This window comes from Giraffa tippelskirchi, chromosome 6, assembly GCF_054371585.1.
Source record: "Giraffa tippelskirchi isolate mGirTip1 chromosome 6, T2T-mGirTip1v1.2.pri, whole genome shotgun sequence".
NCBI classification, from domain to species: domain Eukaryota; kingdom Metazoa; phylum Chordata; class Mammalia; order Artiodactyla; family Giraffidae; genus Giraffa; species Giraffa tippelskirchi.
In genome coordinates, this window is record NC_137280.1 from 178,698,300 (window position 1) to 178,717,788 (window position 19,489).

General features: G+C 40.7%; 1 protein-coding gene and 1 long non-coding RNA gene across 4 annotated transcripts in view; both read left to right on the forward strand.

Annotated features, from left to right (window-relative positions):
• The window catches only part of CAMK4 (calcium/calmodulin dependent protein kinase IV), a 227,221-nt gene that overhangs the window by 39,691 nt on the left and 168,041 nt on the right, over window positions 1–19,489 (forward strand). Inside the window, exon 1 of one of the 3 annotated variants that reach the window (XM_081501521.1) lies at window positions 16,933–17,046. The exons of the other annotated variants lie outside the window; for them this stretch is intronic. Within the exon in view, the coding sequence (XP_081357647.1) occupies window positions 17,045–17,046 (2 nt within the window). The 5' untranslated portion in view covers window positions 16,933–17,044. Of the gene's footprint in view, window positions 1–16,932; window positions 17,047–19,489 lie in introns of those variants that run through there. 3 annotated transcript variants of the gene reach the window in all.
• Window positions 4,200–16,162, forward strand: LOC145510410 (uncharacterized). The gene is made up of 4 exons (XR_014056997.1): window positions 4,200–4,238; window positions 8,734–8,824; window positions 10,020–10,057; window positions 15,867–16,162. It is a non-coding gene; the product is annotated as an uncharacterized LOC145510410 (long non-coding RNA).

Genomic DNA, 19,489 nt, shown 5'->3' on the forward strand with positions numbered 1-19,489 from the left:
TTGTCTCTGGTAAAATCTCCGCCATCCCCCACCGGCCCTCCTCGCCCTCCTTCACTGGTGCTTCCTTCTTGGTTTCTCCCTGGAGTGTAGGCCCCCCTCAGCCTCCTTGTCTTCATCTGCAGCTCTTGCTTTCTGATCTCATATGTGCCAATATTTTTGGTCATAACTCAGTATTCTTGTTTTGAATATGTGTCCGATTTTCTAAAGTAAATTCTCTAAGGAAAGGGAGGTCAGGAGACTATAGTCAGGAAGAAATCTGTCTAAAGTGTAGGCAAACAATTTTAAATCCATATTGGTTAGATGGGTAGGCATAATCTAAAAGGTAAATAATGACCTACTTAACTTGCTTTCATGTGGCTTTTCATATTCCATCAATAACAGTGAAATGGGCTATGCAATAGGGCAGGTACCATTATTAATACGATTTATATATGTTTAGCCTAATAATATACTACAATTGTGAATAATTTCCCTCTTAGGTTATGTCATTTTGCGGAGAAATGAAAAAGCACTTCGAAATAAATGCTTTGCAATTATCACTCTGTTAAAGGTGTATGCGTTCAGCACACAGGCAAATATTTGTGATTTGATTGGTTTGTATTATGGCTTTCTCTTTGCTGTGGAAGTACCCATTAGGATGAGTCTTTTCTGTGGTGTAGAAATAATAATTTAACACTCTAGCTGCATTGTTTCTAGTGGAAGCGAGTCACACTAATCCAGAAGGCAGGCGAGGTAAAGCCGGCAGAGCGGTGAGACGACACAGGGATCCCAGCTCAGCGGCACTGCCTTTTTTAATTGGGAATCAAAAATGAGTTTTGCATGGGTCTGTACATAGATAGCTTTCTGGCTGGTTTGTATCTTTATCTGGGCATTTGCTTATCAAGCTGTCTTTTAAGGTTTATGTTTAACTTTGGAGAATCAAAATGAATTGATAATATTCATGGGTAGTCAGATAACTTCGGTTCTCTAAGTATGTGTGCATGCCAAGTCGATCAGTCATGTCCAACTCTTTGTGACCCATGGACTGTAGGTCTCCAGGCTCCTCTGCCCATGGGATTCTCCAGGCAGGAATACTGGAGCGGGTTGCCATCCTCTCCTCCAGGGGATCTTCCCAACCCAAGGGTCGAACTCCTATCGCTTTCACCTTCTGCATTGGCAGGCAGGCTCTTTACCACTAACGCCATCTGGGAAGCCCTCTCTAAGTATACTCTGTGTCTGTTTCCAAGGACTCTCTTAAAATTTAGCTCCTCTCATTATACACATATTATTTATTCACTTTAATAAGGTTTTATCCAGCAGGTACAGACTCAAGCTTTTCTCTGCTTGTTATGGGGTGTGCACACGAGAGTAAGATGCTTGCCCGTCTTCAAGGATATGAAATTGAGTAGGGGAGATAAACTTCGTAGTCTGATAAACATGAGATAAAGCTGTGTTATATTAATTCCACTAAAAAGACAACAAATGACAGAACAGTCCAGAAAAAGGAGCAGTCACGCAGAGAGGAGGTAAACAGGAAATGCTCTTTTAATAGATGAGTTTCCTCTTGGGTTTTAATAATTGTGTCAGTTTTGACAGATGGAGGAAACGGCACATATAAAGGAAATGGCAAGGGAAGTCAAAGGAGTTTCTTAGATGGAAGTTTTGGAATAGACCTCTAGCTGGAAGGCTCTGAAAGGTTTTGGTAGGTGACGGGAGCCCCAGGGGATTTCTGAGCCAGAGTGACCCTATCTCAGCAGTGTAAATTAGGCATTCTAGCAGAACAGATTGGAGTAAAGACAGATTGGAGCTGGGAGACAGTCGATTAGCAATCTTTTGTGATACGAAAGTCCAGAGGTAATGGAATAATGGTTTGGTAGAGTGGTAGTTTTCCTAAAGAAATGTTTTCAGGACGCATGTGGAGACACCATTGTGTATCCACAGGGACACGTTTATCCTGAGTGTCAGACCTAGACTGTTTACCTTTTATACTCATGAGCTATCTCTTCCTGTAGGTTATATCAGGAATAGATTTTGGGGTCTGTTTTAACTATTCTTATGGGTTTAAAAGCATGTTCACTGTTTCTGCGAATCTTCAAAATGTTTCACATTTTTGGAAGGGTTGAAACATCCAGACTTGAATTTGGTCTTTATTTATTATGAGTTACTGTCTTGCTGTTCATTAAGCCTTCACAGAATGTCGTAGTTGGACTAATTTTCTATGTAAGTCTCTTAATTCCTTTCCTCTCTTTTAACACACACACGTCACACACACCAGATTGAATCATACTTGTCTCAGAAATATTTTGCCATACAAATCACATGTCTAGCCCTGTGATGTTCTGTTTATATTTTGCATTCATACATTTTAGTTGAACCATGTACCATTGTATTAATACCATAGCCCCAGGTAAGAGTGGCAAAGTGCTAAATCAATTGGATATGTTTCAATTCTTACCTTATTTGAATTTTTGGAATATTTGAAGCTTATGACCATTCTGTCTTTGAAACACTTTTTTCCATTAGTTTCGATGATACAACATCCTCTCTGTTTTCTTTTACCTTTGCCTCTTAGTCTCTTTCTTCTCTAGTAAAGTATTCTCTACTTGTCCGTTAAATATTGATACTTCCCAAAACCTAGTAAAAAAGGAGAGTGAAGAAGTTGGCTTCAAACTCAGCATTAAAAAAACTAAGATCAGGGCATCTAGTCCCATCACTTTATGGCAAATAGGGAAAAAGTGGAAGCAGTGACAGATAAAATTTTCCTGGGCTCCCAAATCACTGCAGACAGTAACTGCAGCAGAAATTAAAACATGCTTACTCCCTGGAAGAAAAGCTATGACAAACCTAGACAGCATATTAAAAAGCTGAGACATCACTTTGCCCACAAAGGTCCAAGCTATGATCCAAGCTAGTCAAAGCTATGGTTTTTCCAGTAGTCGTGTATGAATGTGAGTTGGACCATAAAGAAGGCTGAGCGCTTAAGAATTGATACTTTCAAACAGTGGTGCTGGAGAAGACTCTTGAGAGTCCCTTGGACTGCAAGGAGGTCCAACCAGTCCATCCTAAAGGAAATCAGTCCTGAATATTCATTGGAAAGACTGATGCTGAAGCTGAAACTTCAATACTTTGGCCACCTGATGTGAAGAACAGGCTCATTGGAAAAGACTGTGATGCTGGGAAAGACTGAAGGTGGGAGGAGAAGGGGATGACAGAGGATGAGTTGGTTGGATGGCATCACCAATGCAATGGACATGAATTTTCACTGTCTCTGGAAGATAGTGAAGGACAGGGGAGCCTGGCATGCTGCAGTCCGTGGGGCTGCAGAGTGGAACCTGACTTAATGACTGAACAGCAACAGCAGAAGCCTAGTCCTCGTCTCTTCTGGTTCTGCCTGCTGTCCCAGCTGTTACTTTCATTCCCACATCTTCTGCCAGTAGGATGCTCTTTAGGTTGGCTCCTAAGTCCTTTTGAAATGACCCTAATAGTGTTTGGTAGCTTCCTTCTTATCGACTTTATTAAGATATTCTAGGCTCTCCTTATACATTTCCTGTCCCAGATCTGGGATCAGTCATTTCTCCAAAAAGTTCTGTTTTTTAAAGTGGTAAATACTGTTTCAGGATCATAATTTGGGCCCAGTAGTGCTTGTTGAGACAGAATTTGCCATTGTTTCTAGGCTTTTTCATTTTATATATATAATAAATATATATTGAACCCAGGTCTCCCACATTGCAGGTGGATTCTTTACCAACTGAGCTATCAGGGAAGCCCATACATATAATAAATATATATAAATTAACACTAATACTCATAATTCAGATTTAGGACTATGTGGCTCTCATTTTATCTCTTGTATATTACATCTGTGTTTTCCTTCTTCTGTATTGAGAATCTTGGTTCTGAAGGGTGTAGGGACTGATAGAATTAGAATATCCCACATTACAAACACAGAATCCTCAGAGTAAGTTCTAACACTATCACCACTAGTATGATTTATATGTTGTATTTGGTTTAGGAAGAATACTGATGACTATGTTTTGCACGTATTCTAGTTGATTTAGAAATTTACAGACCACTGTACTATTTATGTAACAAACAGTACTGATTAGTAGAAGTGATTTTTCTTCCGTATTCTCTTCTCTACCCATGGGGTTGTCAGTGGTTTCCAAGAGACACCTAGTGGGAATTCCGCTCTCAGCACGTGGAGTGCGGTAATTAGGCCCAGTGTGTTCCAGTGTGAGAGGCACCTGGTGAGGCTGGAGGTAGGCCCTCTGCAGCTCATGCTGTTGACTCCTCTTGTAGTAAAGGGAGCTTCCAGACTTATGAAATTATTAGGTCCATTCAGTTCAGTTCAGTTCAGTTCAGTCGCTCAGTCGTGTCCAACTCTTTGAGACCCCATGAATCGCAGCACGCCAGGGCTCCCTGTCCATCACCAACTCCCGGAGTCTACCCAAACCCATGTCCATCGAGTCAGTGATGCCATCCAGCCATCTCATTCTCTGTCGTCCCCTTCTCCTCCTGCCCCCAATCCTTCCCAGCATCAGGGTCTTTCCCAGTGAGTCAGCTCTTCGCATCAGGTGGCCAAAGTATTGGAGTTTCAGCTTCAACATCAGTCCTTCCAATGAACACCTAGGACTGATCTCCTTTAGGATGGACTGGTTGGATCTCCTTGCAGTCCAAGGGACTCTCAAGAGTCTTCTCCAACACCACAGTTCAAAAGCATCAGTTCTTCGGCACTCAGCTTTCTTCACCGTCCAACTCTCACATCCATACATGACCACTGGAAAAACCATAGCCTTGACTAGACGGACCTTTGTTGGCAAAGTAATGTCTCTGCTTTTTAATATGCTGTCTAGGTTGATCATAACCTTCCTTCCCAGGAGTAAGCATCTTTTAATTTCATGGCTGCAGTCACCATCAGTGGTGATTTAGGTCCATTAGGGATGAGCAATTCTCCTCTTATATGTTTTTCTTCCAGGGAACATAGTACTGATTTTTTGTTTCTTGCTAAAGTATATTTTAATGACTAATTCCTTGAAAGCTACTTTGAGAGGATCTTAATTGTTGTTCAAATAAAAATGGAGGTGTGTTTGTGATAGATCTAGAATAGAAAAGGATCGGAATGACACATACAAGTGTTCATCCTTTAGGCGAAAAAGGGATGCTGAAACAGATGTCAACAGGAAAAGCACAGCTGGAACTGTCACACCAGCAGGGTTTTGGGTTTCCAGCCCATGAATGATCCCCACTCGGTTTTTTGTTTGCTTGTCTTAACACTTCGTATTTTTCGAGCAGCCTTAGGTTCAGGGGCCTCCTGGGTGTGCTGGTGGTAAGAATGGGTCTGCCAGGGCAGGAGACGTCAGAGAGGCAGGCTGGACCCCTGGGTCGGGAAGGTCCCCTGGAGGCGGGCATGGCAACCCGCTCCAGTGTTCTTGCCTGGAGAATCCCATGGACAGAGGAGCCTGGCGGGCTACCGTCGGAAAGCAGGGTTGAAAGGAAGGTGCAAGGGTTTACCATATATGCTTCACTCACCTTTACTAGGTAAACTGTTATTTTGAACAAAGAAATCTTACTATTTGCAGGAAATTAGTGAGGAAAAAGGCAAGTTCTTTTGAACTTTTGTGCAACAAGTTTTGGGGCAGCTAAACTCTAATTTAACTCTGAAAATATTAAGTATGAAGGAAATGGGAATGGTGGTGGAAATCATACTGTTTACATTTATGTGTGGCTGAGAAGGCTGATGTGTGGCATGTCAAGGATAATTTCTTTTTGCTTCTATTTTAATGAGACATCACTCGCTAGGCATTTCTTTCTAGCTGCTTCTAAACTTGAAAGATACTAAAAATAAAGAAATGACATGCAGAGCAGGAAAAAGTCGAATTAAGGAAACATAAGGATTCATTTAAAAGGAAAAATTATAGAAGTTAAATTTGTACATTTTCAGTTACATCAGTTGAAGAAAGGATTTAACATACAAATAATGATAAGCAGTAAAGGAAAAATCTAAAAGCAAGAAAAATTTATTTGATGATTTAAGAAGTATGCAACTAGGAGAAATAAAATGAAATTAAGGTATGGAAAATTTAGTTTGAAAGTATTTTCATGTGTATCAATAATAATGATTTTAAAGGAATACTCTTCAAGTTTGTATGCATTGAAATTGTAAATTTGCACACTGTGTGCATGTTCGCCAAGAAAACAGAGATACTTAATGTCTTGTTTTTGAGCTGATTTGTGTCGAGTATTGGAGTTTGTGCTGGGTTTGACTGGGGAGAATAGAAAAGGTAAGCCTTAAACTTGACAGTGTTTTGTATCATATTATCTTCTGATTTAAATAACCTGTTTTGGATAGCTCAGTCTTTTTCAAGTAAAATATTCAATCTCTTAGGTATTTCTTCCTTTCCTTCTTTAACTCTCCAACGTGGCATCTGGTGGCATGAGGGATGGGACTGCCGGGAGTCACACAACCAGCGCACGGCCTTTGGCACTTGCCGGGTCCTTGCTGTGCAGTGGCTAGCTTGGTTTGCTTTCGGGACTGGTGGCTGCTGAAGTCTGTCTGCCTGACTTACAGTGTGGGCACCTTGTGAGCGCTGGCAGCTGCCGCGCTGGGTCCGAATTCCCTGCCGTTGCTCATGAAGTCCCTGCACACTGCTCATCTAGTCCCACTCCAGCACTGCTGCAGAATCCGCCTGCAGTGCAGGGGACCCGGGTTCCATCCCGGGGTCTGGAAGATCCCTTGAAGAAGGAAATGGCAACTCGATCCAGTACTCTTGCCTGGAGAATCCCATGGATGGAGGAGCCTGGTGGGCTGCAGTCCACGGGGTTGCAGAGTCGGGCAGGACTGAGCGACTCCCGTTTCCCTCTTCCAGGCCCATGAGCCCCTCCTCGTCTTCTCCTGGACCCCCTGCGAGCCCTAATAGAGGACACAGGGGTCCCGGAGCTCTAACTCATCGCGCCCGTTGAGCCACGTTTTATCTTTTAGCTACCCTAACGAGTCTTCTTTGAGTGTCTCAACCCATAAACTCTTAGAGGGAATTTTGTTGTCGTTTAGTTGCTCAGTCGTGTCTGGCTCTTTTGCGACCCCGTGGACTCTAGCCCGTCAGGCTCCTCTGTCCATGGGATTTCCCAGGCAAGAATACTGGAAGGGGCTGCCATTCCCTCCTCCAGGGGAACTTCCCAATGCAAGAGTCTAACCTGTGTCTCTGTTGTATTGCAGGCGGATTCTTTACCGCTGAGTCACCAGGGAAGCCCTTCACTGGGTCTTCTAGAAGAATTTCAGGATCACTGTTCTTTTCTTCTGTCCATGCTCCCTTGGCTCTTTCCTTTCAATCCTCATCTGTGTTATGCTGTAGGGAAGGGAACCGACATACAGATGCCAATGACGGTGTTAAGCATTTTCAGATATGTTAGGTAACCATTTAATATATTATGATTCTCACAAAAAAATTGTGATTACTATAATAATAACTCGAGAGGTAGGCTGAAGCACAGAGTAGCTAAATAAATTTCCAAAGGACATACAGTTATTAACTGACAGCAACCTAGGTTTAAATCTAGATTTGAAAAATATGTTTTGGGACCATAATCATGAGAGACTACAGCTTACTTAAGTTCACATAAAACTTAACACTTCAGATATTCATGTCATGCACTGATTGCCATGATTGCAAATTAGCAATTAGATAATGTTACAGATTTCAGTTTTTGTAATTAAAATAATTAATTACTTGGAAATGTTGTAAATAAAATTATTCAAGTTTTTCAACAAAGTTGCAAAATGTCTGAGTGCCAGATTGAAGGAATTAAATTCTTTAATGGGAAATGTGGCTTTGGTAGAAAGAGAGTCATGGGTACTTCTAAAGAGTTTACAGAAAACTTTTGAAGAAGCCATTGTTTTAAAAAACATTTTGTCATTTATCTGTGTATCTTTGTCTCTCTGCACAGTGTTTATGAAATAGTTGGCAGTAAGAAAATTAATTTTCTAGAGCCTTCCACACCCAATCCTTATATTGTATATATCACTTTTCCTCACTCTGATGCATTCAGGTATGATTTATGGGACTGTGATTTCTCAACTATCAGTATGCATCTAAAGGATTATTTTCCCATGAAGGTACACAGGTTCTAGGTCTATTTCTGTGCTTCTCTGAGTCAGGAATCTTTGGAAGAGCTTCCTCACTGTGACTCCCCTTTCTGTAAGCCTAGAAACTTTTGTCATGTTGGGCACGTTATTGCGTAAGTAAATTATATGACTGTCATCTTTGCACAAATCCTCACTCATGGTTTTCATTGTCATTTCTTTCTTCATCTCATGTTTCTTACTCTCTCCTGCTGATGGTATAACACCTTTCATAGGACACACACACAAATGAAAGTCAGGTCGAATTTTCCAGAAAAGATCTCTTTTTATGGGTAATTATCATACTCATGTACCATTTATATCGGAGAAGGCAATGGCACCCCACTCCAGTACTCTTGCCTGGAGAATCCCAGGGACGGCGGAGCCTGGTGGGCTGCCATCTGTGGGGTCGCACAGAGTCAGACACGCTTGAAGCGACTTAGCAGCAGCAGCAGCAGTACCATTTATATAGAAATTTGCTTGTAATATTTCGAAGATCCCATCTGGAGAAGAGTATAGCCACAGCACTCGTTCTTTCAGGTTACAACGTTTTGCTGAATGGCTAAAGATGATCATTATTTTTCTTTGTCTAATTTTCAATGTAACAAATAAAATATGTGTTCTTTCTCATTATAAAGAAATTAAAAATATGTAGATAGGTTTACTGAAATCTCTCTTGACTGCTTCTCCCGTTCCAGAGCTGTCCCCAGTGTGTTTCCACTTTGGAGTGTATCCTTCCAGCTTTTAAAAACAGTGTTTATGTACATATATATATATATGTGTGTGTGTGTGTACAGACACACACATAGGGCACTTTAGCTTGTCTTGTGTTTGTCTTGGTTTTAGTATAAAAGATGTTACAGGCATGTACTATCCTGTACCTTTTTTGTTAGTCTGTGTGTTCTGCAGACTCTGCACCAGGACGCATAGCTGCATGGTATCCAGTCAGCTGAAAAGGAAGTCCTGTGTCCTTACCTGATGGGATCGTGGAGTATGCAACCCCATCTCTCTGTCTTCCTTACGCCCTCCTTTCCAGCCCCACTGGCTGTGCCTTAATGTTTCTGGAACATGCTGAGCATACTTGCTTCCACGGCTCCTGCTGGAAATGCTCCATCCCTGGATACTTTCTTGCTTCGTTCCCTTACTTCATTCAGGTTTCCACCCGGAGATTCCTCTTCAGAAGCTCTCTGCTGTTCCTCTCCATCTCCAACTACCTCCAGTTCAGCTTCTCTCCTCTCCTTTTTTTATTTTTCTCTGTCTCTTCAGTCTTCATCCCCTTAACCTCCTTTATTTCTCTTCCTACACCTGTACCTGACACCTACACGTGGCGTATAATAGGTTTATTTCTGCATTGTCTGTCTCCTCCACTACAACGTAGAACTTACTTTCAGAGTTTGTTAACTGATACATTCCCAAGACCTATTATAGTAGCTGGTCCCATAATTGGTGTTCAAAAATATTTGTGAATAAATGATTAATATGGAAGTTTATTTAACTGTTCCTTTTCTGGTGAACATTTAGGATGTTTCCAAGGTTACATAATGACAAGCAATGTCAAGTGAGTTTTTTCTTATTTGTCTCTATGTATACAGTGAGTGTATTTAGCGGGGATTCTGGTAAGGAGCATCTCTGGGCTAACATGTCTGAATATTTAAAATTTCAATAGGCAGGGGAGGCAGCCCTTTACAAAGGCTGTACTAGCGCGCACGCTCCCACGTGGATGTGTATGTTCCTTCGTGTCTCACACACCTTGCCAGCACTGTATTTAACTTCTCAAGTGTTTGTCTATTAGGCAAACTGGAATTTGTTACTGAAGAAGAAAGAGAAAGTATGATTGCATAGGAAACCATTAGTTTCAGCCTTAAAATTAATTTTCTTTTTAATATTACATCACTCTTTTCTTTTTTCTTGACTTACAAGCCAGCTTGAAGAAGTTCAGCATGCTGTTGGATAACAGAAGAGGTGGGTATCCGTTTCTTATTCCTGGCCTTAGTTTTCAACAGTAAATGTGATTATTCTTGTTTTCTTGTAGCTTCCATATTGAGTCAAGAACGTTTCTTAGTTTGCTTTGTATTCTTAGTTTGCTATGAGTTTTGTTTTTGTTTTAAACAGAGATGGGAGCTGTATAATGTTGCCTGAGGTCCTCCTGTGGGTTTTTTTCTTCTTTTGCATGTATTATAGTGAATCGCACTAATAGATTTTTAGTATTGAAACACTATTGCATTCTTGAAATAAATATTTGGTCATGGTGAAATTGATTTGCTACTATTTTTATATGATTTTTATAAATTTTATTGAAGTATAGTTGATTCGAGTTGCTACTATTTTTCCTGTAGAATTTTTACTATATATTGTAGAGAAAATTGACTTTTGTTTTCATATTGCCCTTGCTGGCTTTGGTATAGGAGTTATTTTAGCATTATAAAATAATTATGGTAGCCTTTTCACTTTTTCCATACCACAGAACAGTTTCTATAAGCTGGAAATTATCCTCTGCTCAAAGGAGTATGGAAATTCACTCAGACTGTTTTAACAGCTAACTTTTTGAGGGTAGATATGTTCCATCTCTTCTATTGTTTTTGAACTTTTTAATGTCTCTTATTTTATGCCAATTTTGATAATGTTTTCCTAATAAAATTATTTGCCTCAATTTTCAAATGTGTTGTGTAAAACTTCTCGTAGTGTTCTATCATTTTTTATAAACCTCACGACCATTTTTAGTGCTCCCTTTTTTATTCTTTGTTTCTTCCCCCTTCCTCCTTTTTTTAAAATTGATTTGCCATACCATCTGGATTTTATGTAAATACTTCTATTTTTAAGTGTTGGCAACTAATTTGATTTAAAAAAAATAACTGAATTGTCCCGACAAAATGCTGGCACTGGCCAAATTTGAACTGATAATGATTCAAAACTATATTCCTTCTTTCTTTCTAGTAGGAAAAGCTTCATTTTTAACAAATGTTTAAACTCTCATTTTACTTTCAATGATGAGTTGTTCAGAAGCTATCGTCTCTCCAGATAAGACCAGAATCTAAGGAAACTTTGATTTTTTCCTTCCTTTCTTTTCTTGACATTTCTCATGTTGATTGCACCTGGGATTTAAATTAAAATTTGTTATTGCAATTTAAAAAATTTATAATTTGCATTTGTTTGCACTTAACCTTACAGTTTACTGTTTTCTTTGCTCACCATTACTTCCATGTTCCATTTTCCTCTTATATTGGTTTTTCATTCTACTGTAGTATCTCCTGTAGTAATTCTTTTAGATAGTGTCTGAGAGTGATAACCTTTGAGTTTCACATACTTGAAAATATCTTTATTTTGCTTTTACATATGAATTATATAGCTTAGGAGCATCAAATTTTAAGTTCAAAAACTTTAAAGATATGTTTCCGTTATCCTCTTGTATCAGTTATTATTGAGAATTCTGTTTAAAGCTAATTTGATTTTGTTTTCTTCAGTGTTTATAATGGAAGCTTAGTGGATTTTTTTTTTTTCTTTCTTTCTTTTTATTCTTAGTGTTCCCAGACTGACTGTGATCTGTATCCTCTGTACTTATCGTCTCTTTGATTGTGAGGGCTATTTGAGAAATGTTCTGTTAATTTTTTTTGAAACGTTTTGCCCAGTTGGCTGTATCTATTCTGTTTCAGGAATTATGATTATATAAATGTTTAAAGATTTATATCTATCCTTGAGGTCTCTATGTTTTTCTTTCAAGTTCTGATTTTCTTTTCTTTTTTTGCTGCTTTCTTACATACATACTTTCTTTGCTCAGTTTTCCAGCTTACACCCTCACTGTTTTTAAACTGAGTTTATATCCTTTAAAATGTACAGATCAGGACTTCCCTGAAGGGCCAGTGGCTCAGACTCCACACTCCAGTGCAGGGAGCCCAGGTTCCGCCCTTGGTCAGGGAGCTGGATCGCACATCCCACAGAGAAGAGTCTGCAGGCTGCGAGGAAGATCAGGGATCCCATGCTCTACAACAAAGACCCAGAGCAGCCAAATAAATAAAATACTGTAAAAATAAAGCGTACACATCCCAGGTGCTTAACACTAATTAAGAGACAGAGCAGTGGCATGATTCCAAGAGGTCTCCTGGGGCCTCTTTCCGGGGAGTCCCTGCCCTCCACTGGAGACCAATGTTCTAAGAGCTTGCCTGGTTTGAACTTCACGTCCATGAAATTAGCATACAGTCTTGTACATCTGGTTTCTTTCTGTGAGGCTTTTTCTCATGGTGTTGCCTGTCTCAGTAGTTTGTTTCTTTGTGAGAAGTGTGTCATTATATGAATATATTATAATTTGTTTGTCCAAACTTACTGATGAGCTTTTGGCCTATTGAGAAAAATCACTATGAGCATTCTTGTACAAGTACTTTAGGGACATATGCACGTATTTCTCTTTAACCTATTCACTCTTATGTCTCTTCTGTTTATTAGCTTATCCAACTTTTAATTTAAATTTTTTGGGGTCATTTCTAAGATCTCTTTTTGGTTTTCTGTGTATGATATACACGAAGGGTGATTTGTTCTACTGAATATACTATTTCTTTTTATTCTCTTTCCTCTTCTATGGACTGGGTTATTTTTGTACGTCCTAGCTGGATCTCTCTTTCATATGGTAATTCTGCGTGTGTTTCACCTTTGTCTTTGAGTTTAGACCGGTCTAGAGCCTGGTGTGTGTCCCTCCCCTGGAGTGTGAGAAAGTGGCGGAAGTGCTTGATGATGAGGCAGGCGTCCGTGCTCCCGGCTCCGGCTCTGGGGAGTCTCCCGGACATGCCTGCTCCCGGTGCCCTGGGGCCTGTCACCCCCGGGTCCCCTCGGGGTGTGAGGGGAGCTTCGTGGGGTGTGGGGGCGCATTGGCCGTGGAGGCACAGCGCTGGCGCCCCCGAGCCCCGCGCCCTTGCAGCTGTCCTTCACCTTTTTTTGTAGCAATCTAGATTTTGTCATTTACGCATTTCCTTTTCACTTAGATCGAGTTCTGTTTTCTACCAGCTTTGTGAATTTTTTGTTTTCAAATTTGTTTTTGACGTTTGTATGGACGTGGAGCCGGAGAGGAGGCATCCGTGGGCTCCCCGGTGGCTCGGGGTCGAGTCCCCCCGCAGCACAGGAGCCGCAGGGGACGAGGGTTCAGTCCCTGGGTCGTGAAGCCCGCCTGGAAGAGGGCACAGCAGCCCCCGCTGAGGGGTCCCCTGGAGAACCCCCGGGACAGGGGAGCCCGGCGGCTGCAGCCCCCGGGGCCGCACAGAGGCGGACTCGGCCGGAGCGCCTCAGCACGGCCGGCAGGAGGCTGCAGTCAGTCCTGCTCTGCCGTCTTCATCCCATCCCTTGCTTAATGCAGGGTCAGACAATAGTAATAACTTCTCTGTCATAAACACAGTTAAACATTAGAGATATTAAGAGAGAAGACTCTTTATTCGAACTTTTTAAAAAATGTGATTTTTGGCCCTCTTTCTGTTAACATTTACCTGTGGTGGTTTAGTTGCTAAGTCGTGTCCAACTCTTGCAACTCATGGACTGTAGCCTCCAGGCTCCTCTGTCCACGGGATGCTCCAGGCAAGAATACTAGAGTGGGTTGCCATGCCCTCCCCCAGGGGATCTTCCGGACCTAGGAATCCAACCTGCATAGCTTATGTCTCCTGCATTGCAGGCGGCTTCTTTACCTACTGAGCTATGAGGGAAGCCCAGCGTTTACTTGTGGTCCTTCGCAATTATAAAAGTTTGGTTCTTTAACCTTCCAAGGCTGTAAGGCAGCAGTTCCCAACCTTTTTGGCACCAGGGACTGATCTCATGGAAGACAATTTCTCCAGGGACTGAGGTAGGGGTCATGGTTTTGGGATGATTCAAGCACATTACATTTTATTATTATTACATCAGCTCCATCTCAGATCATCAGGCATTAGATCCTGATGCCCTGCTGTAAGGCACTGGGTCTTAAAATTAAGCGTGCATGTTTCTATTCCTTTTGATATAAACAATATTTTGCTAGATTGAAAGTATCAGTTTTAAATGAAAATCTCCACTTGACTGAATTTCCATTTTCAGGAGATGTGCTCACATACCCCAAAATACACTATTGGAAAGTTGTCTCCTAACAATTTAATTTTCATTAAGATTTTAACATGTGGATGATAAACTTTGAGAAACTGGATTTTATGGATACATCACATGAAGTTCCATGAGTAATGAGGTATTTGAATCCTGGAGATGTCAGCTGTGGTTTTGGAGGCTGCAGGCTTTTAACACTTAAACTGGAATCTAGTAGAAGCTGAAAAAAGTCCTTGGCTTGTTCTTGTAGCAACTGGCTGAAAAATCCATTGACTAAGACAGTGGCATGTGGGTATGCTATGTCATAAAGCATTAGGAGCATAATACATCATAGAGACTCCCTGCAAACTGATTTTCTGGGATTAGAGGTAATGTTTCACTCAGCCAGTTGCCTGTTACAACAATTTCCACTAACTTGAAGCCATTTTATTTTTATTTCCCTTTTTACCTTCCTTTCAAATTTACCTCTAATAAGATTTACAGTGGCTTCAATTTTGGTAAGGAATGATAAATTTTAGCAGCTCCAAAAGGATAAAGAATCAGTATTAACTTGCAATCAATACAGTTTTTAGGTATTTAACCCCCCCACACACACAAATTGTGAGTTTTTAAATACTTGTCATGAAACTCAGTCACTTTTTTCTTTTTTAATTTTATATTACAGAAGTCTTTGTATCTCTCAACTTTAGCTTCTACACTGCATGTACCATCTCATACATTTTAAAGTGTCATTTTACTTTTATTGATGCTTAGAGGGCGAAATGAGTATAAACCCCTTCTTATTGGTGAGAACCAGGTAGCAATAGTGGTAAAGAACCCCCCTGCCAGTGCAGGAGATAAGAAAGATGCAGGTTCCATCCCTGGGGCAGGAAGATCCCTGGAGAAGTGTATGGCAACCCACGCCAGTACTCTTACCTAGAGAATCCCACGGACAGGAGAGCCTGGCGGGCTACCATAGGGTCGCAGAGAGTCCAACATGACTGAAGTGACTTAGCAAGCATGCATAAGGCTGCTGCTGTGGCTGCTAAGTCGCTTCAGTCGTGTCCGACTCTGTGCAACCCCAGAGATGGCAGCCCACCAGGCTCCCCTGTCCCTGGGATTCTCCAGGCAAGAACACTGGAGTGGGTTGCCATTTCCTTCTCCAATGCATGAAAGTGAAAAGGGAAAGTGAAGCTGCTCAGTCGTGTCCGACTCTTAGCGACCCCATGGACTGCAGTCTACCAGGCTCCTCTGTCCATGGGATTTTCCAGGCAAGAGGACTGGAGTGGGGTGCCATTGCCTTCTCCGATGCATAAGGCTACATACATATAAAAATGTATATACATATAAAAATGTTAGTCTGGAAAGATTTTAATTCAGTATTGCCGGAGGCACAGAGGACGAGATGGTTGGATGGCCTCACCGACTCCATGGACATGAGTTTGGGTAAACTCCGAGAGTTGGCAACAGACAGGAAGGCCTGGAGTGCTGCAGTCCATGGTGTCGCAGAGTTGGGCACGACTGAGCAACTGGACTGAACGGAACTGAACTGAGAGGCAATGTTTAATCATTATGGGTAATAATTACTTAATTTTAGGATGTGGTATTACTCAGAGAAAGAGAGAAAGCTTATATGTGGTGAAGCTCTGTGGCGTCAGACCTTACGGAATCACGTTACCCTGCTGCCTGATGCTTCAGCAGCTGTAACAATGTGTTTAGGTAATTCTGTTACTTTATGTTTCAGCAGCTGGAATAATGTGTTTAGGTCATCCCTCTGTATGCTTTACTTCTCCCAACTGAGATGATCCTGTTCACAAAGGCAAGAGTTCTGCTTCTGCTTCCCTTCTGTGTGAATAGTTATAGTACTTTAAACTGTGATCAGTAGAGAAGATGCTTGGGAACTTTGAAGTCACTTGTATTCCACTGGATAGTCATGCATACCTACTTTGTGTGGGAACAGGATATCAGCATAAACCCACATAATCATTGCATTTCACAAATTTATGCAATTATGAGTTTCAATAAACAATTTAGAGAATTGAACATTTGTTTGGTTGTTTTCTCTTACAGTGACACTTAAATAGTTCAGAATAATTTGAGAAAGGCCTTTCTCAATTACTAAAAATTTTAATGAAAAGTTTAAAAGAAATATACTTCTATAACATTCAAATAGATATACAATTTATATATTGTATTGTTACACTGTAATATTATGAACAGAGACCCTGTTAGGTCTGTGTGAATAAATAGTTAACAGAACTAAATATACAAGTGTTTATTAAGTGCTATGAATTTATAGTTGTTTATTTTCTCAGCAAGGCTTACCAGTCACCTTAAAGAAGTCTCTGCCTCCTGCAGAAAAATCACTCAGTTCTTTCCTTTCTGAAGAAATTAGAGGGAGAATAAAAAGGGATGATTTCAAAGTGACTATAGAAAATTTTTAAAATGTATATATATGATAGATCTCTTTTCATAGGAAAAAAGTGATCTTAGAGAGTTCTAGAAAGGACTGTAAAATGCCTTGAAACACTAACTCGGTGGCAGTAGGGTACCTCAGGAGGGTAGGGCACCTCAATGGGGAGAGTCCTCAGAGGACCCTGGTGAACGGTGCCTCTGGAGCACAGCCTCATGTGAATGGCACCCCGTAGGGTGTTACAACACAGGGGCTTGCTCAGAGAGATGAGGTTTTGTCATTTGCCTGAAATGAATACAACCTGCAGACAACTCCCTTTGTTTGAAGTAAGTTTGGTCACAGGCTTGAACTGATCATGTTTTGCTGTTGTTCAGTTGCTCAGTCGTGTCCAGCTCTTTGTGACACCGTGGACTGCAGCATGCCAGACATCCCAGTCTCCCAGAGTTTGCTCAGACTCACGTCCATTGAGTCGATGATGCCGTCTCGTCCTCTGTCGTCCCCTTCTCCTGATCATGTATGTTGACCTGAGAAGTCAGGGCAGGATAATGGATACTGATGGAGGGGAAAGAGTGAGGTCAGGCTAGAGTTCAGAAGGACCTGGACTCCTGGCCCAGTGACCGCAGTGAGCCAGCTGGGAGCAGGGGCTCTGTCACCATAGCAACACTGGGACCACTTCTGCAGATCTTCAGCTGTCTCTGCCAATAGCCATCAAATCCATAAAGCCAGACGCTGCACTGAAGGATGCACAAACCAAGCACAGATGAGCCAGAGGGAGGAAGGAAGTAAAATTTTCTGCAAGTGATTTTACTTTTCATAGGATAGGAATAATTAATGATTATAGAATACAACTGTTCCATTTTTGTGTCAAAATACGGTTAATTCCACAAATTCTGACCCCCGTTGCTAATGAAATACTTCTTTTTAAGAGCACCTGTAGAACTTTTATTTTTTATATTTCATGTATGGCACTCATTATTGTATTTCTGTTTGCAGTGTACATGCAAACGTACATGTGAATATATGTTTACTGTGTATTTGTGTGTGTGTTCGTTAATAGATTTCGAGTGCTCTAAGGATGAGAATTACATGGTATTTATCCTTCTGTCCTTTGTGCCTATTTCCATGTCTGGCATTTAGCTAGGCATCTGTAAGCCCTATTTGAATTGTTGAATATAACTGAAAATGGCTAAACTTAATGAACTGTAAAGCTAGTCTTGACTGGATTTAATTCACAAGTGGACTGGAGGTGTCCACTGGAGGAGAGGGGTGTTACAGAACCTGTGTTTAGAGTATTATTGATGTCGGATAGTATAGACACAGAACTGTCCATTTTATATGTACCACTTGTAAACAAAAACATTAGAAGGCAGCTTTTATAAAAAGCACAAGAATGTCTTTCAAAGTAGGTATTTTCAGAAACCCAGACACCAGTGGTCAATTACTCTTCAACAAAAGAGACAAGTATAACTAATGGAGAAAAGGCAGTCTTTTCAGAAAGTGGTGTGGACAGCTGTGTGTAAATCAATGACTTTAGAGAACACTCTCAAAATACACTTGAAATGGCTTAAAATAAAAGACTTGTCACCATAAAATTCTTGGCAGAGAAGTTAGGCAAAACATTCTCTGGCATAAATCATACCAATATTTTCTTAGGTCAGTCTACCCAGGCAATAGAAATAAAAGCACAAGTAAACAAATGGGACCTGATCAAACTTGTAAGCACTTGCACAACAAAGAAAACCTAAATAAACCGAAAAGACAGCCCGTGGAGTGGGAGAAAGTGTGACCAACAGAGCTTAATTTCCAAAATAATCAAACAGCTCATAAAATTGAATCACAAAAAAACCCCAAATCAACCAATAAAAAAATGGGCAGAAGACCTAAATAGACATTTCTCCAAAGAAGACATACAGATAGGCAGTAGGGACATGAAAAGATGTTCAATATCACTAATTATTAGAAATGCAAATCAGAACTGCAGTGAGGTACCACCTCATACCAGTCAGAATGGCCATTGCTGGAAAGTACAGATAACACATGCTAGAGAGAGTGTGGAGAACATGGGACCCTCCTATACTGTTGGTGGGAATGCACATTGGTATAGCTACAGTGGAAAACAGTGTGGAGTTCCTCAAAAAACCTGAAAATAGAATTACCATAAGATTCAGCAATCCAAAAAAAAAAAAAAAGATTCAGCAATCCCACTCCTGGGCATATATCTGGACAAAACTATAATTCAGAAAGATACGTGGAACCAACCTAAAAGTCCATCAACAAATAAATGAATGAAGAAGATATATGAATTAAATAATGTTATGGATGGACCTAGAGATTATCATACTAAGTGAAGTAAATTAAAAAGAGAAAGACAAGTACCATATGATATCACTTGTATGTGGAAATCTCCAATGTGACACCGATGAACTTGGCTGTGAGATAGACTCAGAGACAGACAAGGCGCGGACGGTGCTTACCGCAGAGGAGGAGAGAGGGATGGCCCGGGAGTCTGAGATGAGCAGGTGCGGACTGTTGTATGCTGCGTATCTGGGTCAGCTGACTGTACCCCAGAAACTAACACAGCCGTACTTCAATAATAGCGCTGTTTTTGCTTTGAATATTTCTTTTTTTTAATTTATTTTTTATTGAAGGATAATTGCTTTACAGAATTTTGTTGTTTTCTGTCAAACCTCAGCATGAATCAGCCACAGGCATATATATATCCCCGTCCTTTTGAACTTCCCTCCCATATTTTAAATTTGTGTTTTCATATGTCTGATTGTGATTTACTAATGGAATGAGGACATGACGCAGACGTCATAGAGGGGGGCCCATTTTGAAACAGGACAGACTTTTAAACGATTCTTCTAATAGTTTGTCAGGTAATAGTGATAACCTCTTAGTTTTAAAAATCAGGAAATTACAGCTCCAGGAAATTACAAGCTTGATATGAAGACGCA